General features: G+C 38.5%; 1 protein-coding gene across 1 annotated transcript; it reads right to left on the bottom strand.

The window, feature by feature from the left end:
- Window positions 1-8,785: 8,785 nt before the first annotated feature.
- Window positions 8,786-9,731, bottom strand: LOC121761324 (mannose/glucose-specific lectin Cramoll-like). Its single transcript, XM_042156976.1, has one exon. The coding sequence runs from the start codon at window positions 9,715-9,717 to the stop codon at window positions 8,908-8,910; it is 810 nt and encodes a 269-aa protein (XP_042012910.1). The 5' UTR covers window positions 9,718-9,731; the 3' UTR covers window positions 8,786-8,907.
- Between the last annotated feature and the right edge of the window lie 2,363 nt (window positions 9,732-12,094).

Here is a 12,094-nt window from a genome sequence, read left to right as displayed (position 1 = left end):
CCGTACCCAAACCCATAATTTCGGGTTTCGGGTACCCAAAACCCGCCGGGTATTCGGTCGGGATCGGGTATACCCGTAACCCGAGAACTAAATTTGCACCCCTATATAAAATTACCAAATCACATTTAAATGGCCTATATTAATAGAGTGAATTGTGAGAATCAACGGCTCAGCGCAACATACGAACTTTTGATATTTTTTAATTTATATTATTTGCTTGTAAATACGAAAATTTAAAATTTTTTTTCCTTAAGCTTTGTTTAATCCAAATACTCACTACATCAACTTTGAGATTTTCGTAATTTTTCCCTAACAAACATTTTCCAAAAAATTAAAGCTTATGTAGACTATATATATATGACATATTACGCAAAACATGGCAAGACAATATGACAAGTTACTTACATGTAAATACACGAATTATTGTTGGTTTCTATCTACTTTCTAATTTTCTTTATTAACTTTCAATTCTTAATCTAAATACATGAACTTATATATTTCTTATGATTGATATACTGCTTATGATTTCCTTAGACGGACAATTTCTATCATACTTAAATTGTTTTGTGATTTCTCTAGCTTAGCCCTTTCCTAACCTATATTACTTTAATTTCTTGGGCAAATTTTCAAATAAATAAAAATGATGGTCAAATTATGGTCTAATTACACACATTTCAAGTTTGATATTTTTGCAATTATCTCATCCCTCATCTTCATATGAATCACATGCTAATGCGGCACCCAGTTTAAAATGTGCGGATTTCAAACTCAATCAAATGATGTCGTTTTGTCTAATGTTTTTTTAATTTTTTGATTTTTTTGATATCGATCTTGATTTCTGTCGATGATACATCTCTATTTAGCAAAATAAACCTAAATTAATTAGATCTGAGACAACTGCATACTGTTTTTCGATATCTGAAATCAGTCCTTGATTTATTTTCTTTCGTTGTTATCGATCTTGATATTTCTTGATGTTACGATGCATCTCTATTTAGCTAAACGAAACTAAATTAATTAGATCTGAGACAACTGCATAATGTTTTTCGATATCCAAAATTAGTCCTTCTTGATTTATTTTTGTTCTTATCTTCTAAAGTTTTGATTTTTTATATCGATCTTGATATTTCTTGATGTCGATGATGCATCTCTATTTAGCTAAATGAAGCTAAATTAATTAGATCTGAGACAGCTACACACAGATTTTTGTTATCTGAAATCAAATCTTGTCCTTTTATTTTGGTTCAAGATGATTTAAATTGTTTCATCGATTTTGTCCTTTTATATCTTTAAATCAAAATCATAAAGATATAAATTGTTTCAAGACCTATCGATTTTGATTTAAAATATGATAGATCGTTCCACGATTTTGGAACTTTTTTGATTTTTTAGATGATAAATCATTTCACCGTTTTGGGCTTTTTTGTTTTGAAAATTTATAAATTATATCGTCTTATTCTAATATTTTACAACATTTGGCCTATAATGGAACTAAAATGGCGCCCATATATGACGATTTTGCCCACGACTAACGATTTTAGGCGCCTTTTCACTACCATATCAAATATATTCTTCCCGCTTTGTTTCTTTCCCTTTTCATATCCAAAATTCCCACGCATTTTCGTCTCTAGTCCTTTCGAAATGGATACCGTTCCAGAGTTGATCCGGAAGATTATGGATGAGGCATTAGGTCACGTCACTACTTTCAATGATTTACCTTCTTCCTCCAAGAGGACATGTTGATCGAGTATGCTGCTGATGTTTACTGCCGTGAAGGTCCTTACCATGCTTCCATATCTATTGGAAGAATTTTCCAGCTATTGTTCATTTAACTAGATTTATAAATTGATTTTCTGTTAGTTGAATTTTCCAGCTATTGTTCATTTAACTAGATTTATAAATTGATTTTTTGTTAGTTGATTTAGGCGTATTTGAATATGAGATTTAGGCTTACTTGATTCGTTGATTTAGGCGTATTTGAGTCGTTTTTTAGGCGTATTTGAATCGTTGGTTTAGGCATATTTGAATAATTGAATCTACTCCATTTCTAATCGTTGATTTAGGCGTATTTGAATTTGAAATTTAAGTGTATTTGATTAATTGATTTAGGCGTATTTGAATCGGTGATTAGGCATATTTGGATCATTGAATCTACTGCATTTCTAATAGATGATTTAGGCATATTGGAATCTAAGATTTGATTGTCTGATTTAGGGTTTTGTTCTTTATAATTCAATTATATTCTTGTAGTTTTTCGGCTTGGAACTAGTGAGGGAGTCAATTATTTTTGGTCTAGATTGAGTAGACTCATTTGGCAAATTGAGCGCATTCAGCAAGACCAAACATGGGATGGTCGATTCATGGATCAGTACTACGTTCATTTGAACTTTAGGAGGGGTCAGTTTACTAAGCTCGACATCGGCTATCCCGACCTAGGTCAAAAGAAGAAGCGGCAGCTTGTCTGTCGGCTTCCTGCCTGTCGTAGACTGGCGATCTCCAGCTGCAACAACTTTTTTGCAGCTGGATTTCTCAATGGTTATGTGGTTTTATATAACCGTGTGCAGGACTTGAATTTTGTAATTGTTGCTTCGAGGTGTTTTTTGAACTGGCCTGTGTGGGATAATTCTCATGGACCCTAGCTGTCTCTATGTAGCCTATGGTAATGGGGATGTTTGGCATTGGGAGAACCCCAGGGAAAAGATGTCTACACACCTTCGCATTTGTGAAGGTGACATGGCCGAGGATGGAGCTTTAGTTGACTTCTCAGGTGTCACGCCCGCATTTCCTAAGGATAGGAAGTACGGTGGACCGCGACTAGGGGAGGAATAAAGAAGCGGGGAAGAAAGGGGAGAACAAGAATACTTGACCCGAAAACGTTTAATTAGAGGAAGTTCACTTCAAAACAATGTACGGTAGCGACATTTCTAAAGTTAAAGTAAACAGAGTTTAAATGAAAACATTGTATCGGATTACAAAGCAGCGGAACAGACCAAGAGATAGATAATGCCGGGTATGACGACACGACACCATCCAAAAGGCAAAGTAAAAACACAATTTTGACTTTAATTGCTCAACATCCGTCATCCCCATCGTCGCTCAACCTGCACATTAAGAAAACAACACGCAGGGCTGAGTACTTATTGCACTCAGTGGACACACGCCAAAATCATAGTTTGTCATGCCATAACAGTGTAACCTTGGGGTTTTAAGTGTAAAGAAAATAACCCAAGTACACTAAAACATATTTCATAAATTCGACTGCGCAGTCATTTTCAGATATTGCCACCCTTATTCCCACCATCATACACTATCTGATCCAACGGGTGACAAGGGGCGTGGCCACACCCCAGGTCAACTAGACCGGCCAACTTGCTCTCAGATGGCTCCCGATCTCGTGTACACTAGCCTGAGGGTTCGCAGCCCAACAGACCCGAATTCGATTAAACATATGTGGTAAACCACTTCAGATAGGTTTCAAAACAAAACAGTTGGCAAGACAAACAGTTCATCTCCATAAACATTTCCGGAACAGCGTCCGTATTAAAGATAACCCACAAAATAGTAGGGTAGAAAAGCCCACCTCAATTGCTTAGCTTTTAAACAGTTTCCTTCTTCAACCACAATTGCCTCGCAGAAGTTCACCCTTTTTGAAAGATAAATGAGAATCATGATTAGACTCAGGGAAGACGAGACTTAGTCAACAATGCATGTTTTCTACGTGGATGACTTCAATATCTAGCACGTTACACAAACACACACTTAACAACATCCTATAAGTCAAGCACACAGAATCACACGTCCGAAACACACCACGCACGCACCCGACACGCATACCACGCACCCACGACGCGCACACGACACACACCCGAAACACTCGTACTCCCGGTATACCCTCCTTGTGCAAACGGCTCACTTGGCTCGGAAAAGGTTCGGAAAAGGCTCGGTGTCTCGGCCTGGCTCGGCATCTGGCTCGGCGCCTCGGCCGACCGTCTCGGCCGCCTGGCTCGGCACCTCGGCCGACCGTCTCGGCCGCCTGGCTCGGCACCTCGGCCGACCGTCTCGGCCGCCTGGCTCGGCACATGTCTCGGCGTCTGGCTCGGCCCTGGCTCGGCACCTCGGCCGCTGGCCCGATCAAGTGCACACCAGTTTTCCCCCAACCAACGATTCTCAAACCTTATACGACATTCACAACACACATTCTACATCCCAAAACACACCCGAAAACATGAGATCAACCCTCCAAAACTCTCCACAACACCACCCTAGGCCAAACCCTAAAACTCTCGGCCAACACACACAAAACACTCGAACCAAACGCTGATTCCTCCGAGCCATCCCTTGGCCAAACACACCCACATACATCATAATATCAAAACACCCAGGTTCACACCCATTGCACAAAAACACATCACCCAGAAACATACATCTCGCAGAACTGCGCAGTTTACTTACAAAAATCATTATAAAATCATCCGACGTCCAATGAAGCTGAAATTTACACACCAAACAGAAGACACACCCAAGTTTACACAGTTAAAATTTCGTACCAAAAGGAGATCGTTTGATCAGTCAAAAAGGGGTCGGAACCCACTGTCAGTCACCACCGACAACATACTCAACATAAACACATGATCACAAAACCTATTCAGCATTTAAAACATTCAAAACGTCCTAAATGCATGTGGTTCGGGTATGGAAATAGGGTTTTGGACTACCTTCTCGAAGAGTTCAAATGTAGTTCGAAAGCCTTCCCTACTCCGACTCCAAATCGGTACGCGAGAGTGTGATACCTTGATGAATTCAAGAAATCAATGAGAGGGAGTGAGTGGGGGAAAGGTGAGAACCGAGAGGGAGGAAGAGAGAGAGAGACCTTACCGGTGTTGAGAACAAAAGCGAGAGGGAGATGAGAGAAACCGATGAGTGATTGGAAAGGAGATAATGTATCGGTTATGTGGGAGTGGGGAGGTTGAGAAAATAGTGGGGTGAGGGGGAGGGGTTTCAAAAATAGGGAGAGAGAGGTTTAATTTGTTAATTAGGATTTTAATTCATAGCTTAATTAATTATTTCAATTACATGTTGCTTAGGTAAATAAAATCATATCCACAACAAGATATTCACAAAAAGAAACATCCCTTAATAAAAACAATATTCAAAATATTTTTTTTTTCGGATATTACATCAGGCATACAGTCACGTTGGGTTGGACTTTATACAGGTTGGAATATTATATTTAAGATTTGAATACGTTTTATATTCTTAAATTATTTATAGTTATCTACTCATAATTGCATATCATATTTAGGCGGTGGGAGATCTTTTCGTGCGTGGGACAGCGTGACGGGTGATGTGTTATATGTTGGAGGTAATTTGGAGCTGAAGTTGTTACATGGGAAGATTTTCATAGTTATTCACATTTGTTGGCATGAATATCTAAAAATGTAATATTATTTCCTGTGAAAATGTGATCAGCCACGTAGAAGCGCACTATTAAGATATCGTGTCCTTTACTTTTAACATAGAGCGCATGCTCATGCTTGCATTTGATGAAGCCATTATCTTTAAGATATTTTTCGATCCTAGTATTTCACACCATTGGTGCTTGCTTTAGCCCGTACAAGGTTTTCTTCAACTTCAAAACTTTATCTTCTAGGCCATTCACCACATAACCATCAGGTTGCTTGATGTAGACTTCTTTATCAAGATATCCATTCAAGAAAGCCGACTTCACATCCATTTGATAAATCTTCCATTTATTTTGGGCTGCAAGAGATAGTATTAGTCTAATAGTTTCTAAGCGAGTGACAGGAACAAATACCTCGTCATAGTCGATTCCAGCTCTTTGGCTATATCCTTTTGTGACGAGTCTAGCTTTATATCTTTCAACTTCACCATTGGAGTTCTTCTTGATTTTATACACCCACTTAACTCCAATGGCCTTGTGTCCCTTTGGCAGTGTCATCAGCTCCCACGTATCATTCTTTTCTATGGCTTTGATCTCTTCATCCATCACGACTCGCCAATTTTCACCAGTTGTAGCTTCTTCAAAGCTAACTGGTTCACAATCAGCAAATAAGCAAAACAAGGTAAGATCGTCTAACCTTTTGGTGTCTTCATACACTCCATCCAAACTTCGTCTGCGTTGTGTGGATCTTTCATTCAAGAAAGATGGTAGCGAGCCTCTAACAGCTGATGTAGGTGGAGTTGTTTGTTCTTGTTGCTCCTCTCCCGTCTGCTCGCCTGTTCTTTGATCTCCAAACGGAGGTATGAAGGTGTAGTCATTGTTCGAGCCGAAATCACATACTCATTCTTCATCGAACTCCACGTCTCGACTAATCATGGTTTTCTGTGAAGTTGGATCATATAACTTATAGCCTTTAGTATTAGAGTCGTACCCGATGAAGATGAATGGCTTGCTTTTGTCATCGAGTTTACTCCTCGTCTGATCTGGTACATGTGCATAGACTTTGCTCCTGAACACTCTCAAGTGGGCGATCCCTGGTTTTCTTCCGCTCCAAGCTTCTTGAGGAGTCATTCCCTATATACTTTTTTTGGAGACCTGTTAGACAGGTACACGGCGTATGCCACTGCTTCTGCCCAAAGCTCTTTAGGTAAATCCTTCGTCTTCAACATGCTTCGAGTCATCTCAACTATGGTCATGTTCTTGCGTTCAACCGCTCCATTCTGCTGGGGGATCTCGGAACTGTTAGTAGCTGTCGAATTCCACTTTCTTTGCAAAATTCTAGAAACTCCCTGGATGTGAATTCTCCACCTCGGTCGGTCCTCATTGCTTTGATTTGTAGACCACTTTCTTTTTCGACGACAACCTAGAACTTCTTGAAGGCGTCAAATGCTTATGATTTCTGCTTCAAGAAGTATACCCATGTTTTTCTTGAAAAATCGTCAACCAAAAGTAGGAAATAATTATTTTTACCGATGGAGCTTGGTTTGATTGGTCCACACACGTCTGCATGGATTAACTCCAATGGCTTCTAGGTTCTCGAACTTGACTCCTTTGGGAACGGCTTTCGGAAATGCTTCCCAACTAAGCATCCTTCACAGACTTGATCGGGGTGCTCGAATAGTGGTAATCCTCGTACCATTTCTTTATTTGATAGCAATTTTAAGCTACCAAAATTCAAGTGCCCAAATCGAAGATGCCATAGCCAAGACTTATCTTTATAACATGCTTGAAGACACTTCACCACATCATTTTGAATATTTAATAAAAACATTCTATTTTTGGACATTGGCACCTTGGCGATTAAATCTTTTTTGCCAATTTCTTGTTGAAAGGCTATAATCTTTCATGTGAATGTTATAACCTTTCTCTAAGAGTTGTGTAAGACTCAATATATTGTTATCTCACGTTTAATTTCTTTGATTATTTCCCAAATATTTATAATATTATGTTTTGATTTATATAAGTGGAGATTTACATTAAATTGGATTGTTATTTTTATTTTTATATCACATGTTCAGTTTTGAGTATAGAAAGATTTTTATTTGGTTACCTTTAACTTCTTAGCTATTTGAATTGAGTCCGATTGTTTTGTGAAATGGCTGAGTTTAAAGCATAGGGGGTGTTTTATTTCATTCTGCATCTTCTAAGAGTTTTGTGGCTTCATTGGTTTTAACTTTTGCATTTTTATGTCATGTTTGTTCACAACGTTCATCTTCTAAGAGTTTTGATGTTTGCTGCCTAATTATGCCACCTCGTAATTTATATTCCAAGCTATCAAAATATAAACAAAATGGACAAGTAGATCGAAGAATGCTTGAGGTAATAATATTCTACTCCTACTAGATAATAAAACAAAATCGAAAAATGATCATAAAGCTACTACGATTGCTATCTTAAATAAATAAATCAACAAAATGGATTTATTTTGTAATGAAAAATGTACCCAGAAACAGTGGATAAAAAGAAGATGGGTTATCTAAAGCTTTGATTGAATTTAAATTTATGCCTCCACAACAAAGCCATCAGAAAAAAGAGGCAATTCTTCAATATTTTTAATATAAACCAAATAAAATATCCATAAACATAAAACAATAGCTAATCGAACAAAATTGTGTGTGTGAATGATATATTTTGGTGTGGAGAGAGAATTTATAAAGGGCTGAATTTGAATTTTAGGGTTTTTGTTTGGTATGGGCTGGGCCCAATTTGCATGAGTTAATGGGCCCATATACACAGAGCCCGTGCACCATTCTTGATGAAATTACATTTTAGTTACAGAATTAAGATATCATTCGCCACAAAAAATAATTACATGTTTCGTAGCGGTCACATGCTAAAAACAGAAAATATCTCATAATTTATTATATTATTTTATTCACTTTTTTTTCCTATCTTACCTATATTATTCATTTTGTATTAAAATATGTGTCATTTCTATTTTTAATAGACATATAGATACTCTCAGTCTCACGAGCTATCAAATTTCATTCAAGAACGAAATATGAAAAATTAGACGTTCTCGTTTTGTCCAAATGTTCTAAATAGTTGCCCCATCAGCGCATAGTTCCCTAGAAAATGATATAATAGGATAATTGTGAAAAATTTAAATTTCAGAATTTATTTTTCAAATTTTGAAAAATGTAGGACGAACCAGAATGTGACCATAATAATTTCTTGATTTATTTGGCAATTTACTCTTAATTCAGACACAATAATTCTATATAAATTTAAAAACTGTAAGCTCAAATCTATTTTGAAACTATGCAAAATTTAAATCGTGAATCGTGGAAGTCTTAAAGAGAAGGAACTATTGCAAATTTGATCTACTAAAAACAAACACTGATCGTCTGATTCCATTCCCATCTCGTGGTTTTGCTAATTAACAAGTGCTGCAATTAGATAGTCTTATTTTTGGACATAATTAAGCACAGTCACACACCACAAAATCAGACATATTGGCGAATGTAGCTGTCCTCGCCGGCGGCGGTATGCACAAGAGTGGAGGTGAAATACCACGATATGAGGTCGTGGACCGCGATTTGACCTCCGGTGGTGGCCGAGATTCCGACCTCCACCTCCTGAGTAAGGAGGTTGCTCAGATCATACACATAGCTCACCTCAAAATTCTCCGACCCAGCGGCGACGCTCACGCTGATCACCTTCGAAGCCTGCTCGTAGTTGATCCGGGCAGTCACCTCCTGCCCGAGAATCGCGTCGCCGACGTCGGTCGTGTTCTTCGAGGCACTCGATCCGATGTCGATTCCGACGTGGCGGTAGCTCGGGTCGATCCCGGGGTTGGAAAAGATGTCGAATTCCACTGCGAAGGCGGCGGGTTGACCCGATCCGAAGACTCCGAAGTTGCCCCCGGTCGACCCGACCGGGGAACCGACGGGCGCGATGAAGAAGGCGAAGCCGTCGGCCGGGTTCGTGTCGCCGCTATTGGGGGTTATGATGAATTTTACGGTGGTCTCGAGATCAACCTGGGCCCCGGCTTGCCAGAACTGGATCGGCCCAGAGTACACTGCTCGGCCGACCCGGTACTGGAGCGGGGTGCCCGAGCTGTCGGTGTCGGTCATGCGGAGGTAGGTGGAGTCGGAGGGGAAGTGGGCGTCGCCCTGGTAGATTAGGTCTGTCGGCTGCTCGCCGTAGAAATCGTACGTGAAGGAGGTCGTCTGCGACCGGGCTAGGCCGGCCGAGGCAAGGAGGAGGGGAAAAAGTAGTGGAATTAGAGTTTGGAGATGGTTTAGGTTGGCCATGACTTGATTGGGTATTTTGCTATGGATATGATTGAATGGATTGTTGTGTTGTGGCTTCTATTTATACAAGTCTAGGGCATATACGAGCCATATTTTATGATATAATGTTTGTTTTTGGATAATATTAATTGAAATTTTAATTACAAAAATTTGGTCTAATTTCTGTTGATTATCCCTTCTTAGGCGGCACAAGATTTTATGTGTTGAATAGAGAAAGAATAAAGTAAGAGCAAGAGAATAAAATGGGTCATTTTTAGTAATGAGTCATTTTAATTGGGACAAACTAAAAAGGACAGTGAGTCATTTTCAGTGGGACGGATGGAGTACTGAATTGTGATGTTTTAGTTTTTCATAATTGTCCTATCTTTTTCCCTAAACTAAGTGACATTTTTTTAGGGTTTAGGGTTTATCTTCAAAATATGAAAAAAACTTGTCTTACTGAAACGACCGTCATCGAGCATCACCAAATGACATTGTTTGAACACAAATGAGATAATTATAATAAAAAGAGGGAACATTTTTTTGTCCATGAATTTTGTCAAAAGTATCATTTTCAGTCCGTGAACTTTGAAAATATCATTTGAGGTCCTTCAACTATGAGTTAATATCAATCGAAGTACTTTTTTACTATTTCCAAGTTTTTTCGGACGAAAATACCCTCAATACCTTGAAGGGTGTATATTTTAACTAAACTTATCACATACTCATATTTTTTTTATAAATATCTTTACTATATATTTTTGATGAATTTTCTAAATATAATTTGACCTTTAATATTATCACTTAATTTTGGGACATGCAAGAAAAGTTCATTCTTCAACTTTTTATAATTAAATAATTCTTCAAGTATCGTCTATTGATTGTGACATTAATTTTTACGAGTATCCATACCTCAAAAATATTTTAAAATTATTTAATTATAAAAAGTTGAAGAATGAACTTTTCTTGCATGTCACGAAATTTAGTGATAATATTGAAGGTCAAATTATATTTAGAAAATTCATCAAAAATATTGTAAAGATATTTATAAAAAATATATGAGTATGTGATAAGTTTAGTAAAAATATACACCCTTCAAGGTATTGAGGTTATTTTCATCTGAAAAAACTTAAAAATAATAAAAAAATACTTTGATTGATATTAACTCATAGTTAGTGGGCTTCACAGATCTAAAATAATACTTTGACAAAGTTCATATACCATGAAAGATGTTCCTTCTAATAAAAATTACATCGATATACATATAATAAAGAATCTTGTAAGCATATTGTGTCATTGTGTTGTAACGCTAATTACACTTCTTTGTAAATTCAACCAAATTAAACTCAAGTTTGATAAGCTTTAATTTGCCGTATGGTTTCTGAAAAAAGGACCATATTTGATAAGCTTCATTGTTTCACTCAACAGAACACTCACATGCAATTTTCACTTTGGAAAATGGGCAGAAATTTATGAAAATTTATGTTTTCAAGGACAAAACGAACGTGTCACATTTAATTGACTATCATTTCAATAATGATTATTACGGCACAGTTAGATAGAACTTGCATGTGAAGTGCTCTGTTGTGTGGGACAATACGCCCAATAGCCCCGCCCCAGTTTTTATCCATAGCCCCAATTTTATTATCCATAGCCTCAATTTTATTGTCCATAGCTCTAAAATTCTATTTCCGCCACTATAGTGGACAACTCCAATAGTCCCCAAATTTTATAATCAATTTTCATTTTTAAATATTTTTTTATTTCAATCAAGTGTAATTTAAATAATCGCAGTGTAAATAACTAGAATACGAGGTAATTAGGCCCGAATATTCGTTGTATTGCAAACCGGTAAAATTATACAACGAATAATTAAAATAAAATACAACTACAAAACTCCGGCACCGTCTACTCGGTGTCGGAGTCGGCTTCCTCGTCTTCCTCTTCGTCTTCTTCTCCTCCTCCTCCTTTCTCGCTGCTGCCGACCGCGGTATCCCCAGGCGCATTATCAACCAACCCCAGTCGACTCTCAAGCCGATTGATGAGCCTCTTGTAGACGTTCCTGACGTACGGGTCAGTTTCCCCTGCGTATGACCTGCATACGTCTTGCAGTTGTTGCATCAACGTTACGTCTATGCTATTGGCCAATACCTCGTGGGGTTGCACCGTGGGCTGTGGGATTGGGGCAGACTGGGGGATGCGCGATCCGGACGCGGCCGCCGTTTGGCGGGAGGCACTTCTACCCCTCTGGCTTTGCGGATAGCGGCATGTTGTCCCATGGGCCGTCGTCGCCTAATGTGAGTCGCGGCTGGCTCTTGGACTTGCTCCTCGGACTCGTACGAGCCGCTCCCACTGCTGTATTCCCCGCCAAGGTTGTGCCTTGTGCGCTTCGGGCCAG

The sequence above is a fragment of the Salvia splendens genome, chromosome 13 (genome assembly GCF_004379255.2).
Source record: "Salvia splendens isolate huo1 chromosome 13, SspV2, whole genome shotgun sequence".
Taxonomy (NCBI): domain Eukaryota; kingdom Viridiplantae; phylum Streptophyta; class Magnoliopsida; order Lamiales; family Lamiaceae; genus Salvia; species Salvia splendens.
This window is presented reverse-complemented; position numbering and strand designations above follow the sequence as displayed.

What these genes read in the sequence shown, in the direction of transcription:
- LOC121761324 (XM_042156976.1), bottom strand. Translation starts at nt 9,717, where the DNA reads ATGGCCAACCTAAACCATCTCCAAACTCTAATTCCACTACTTTTTCCC.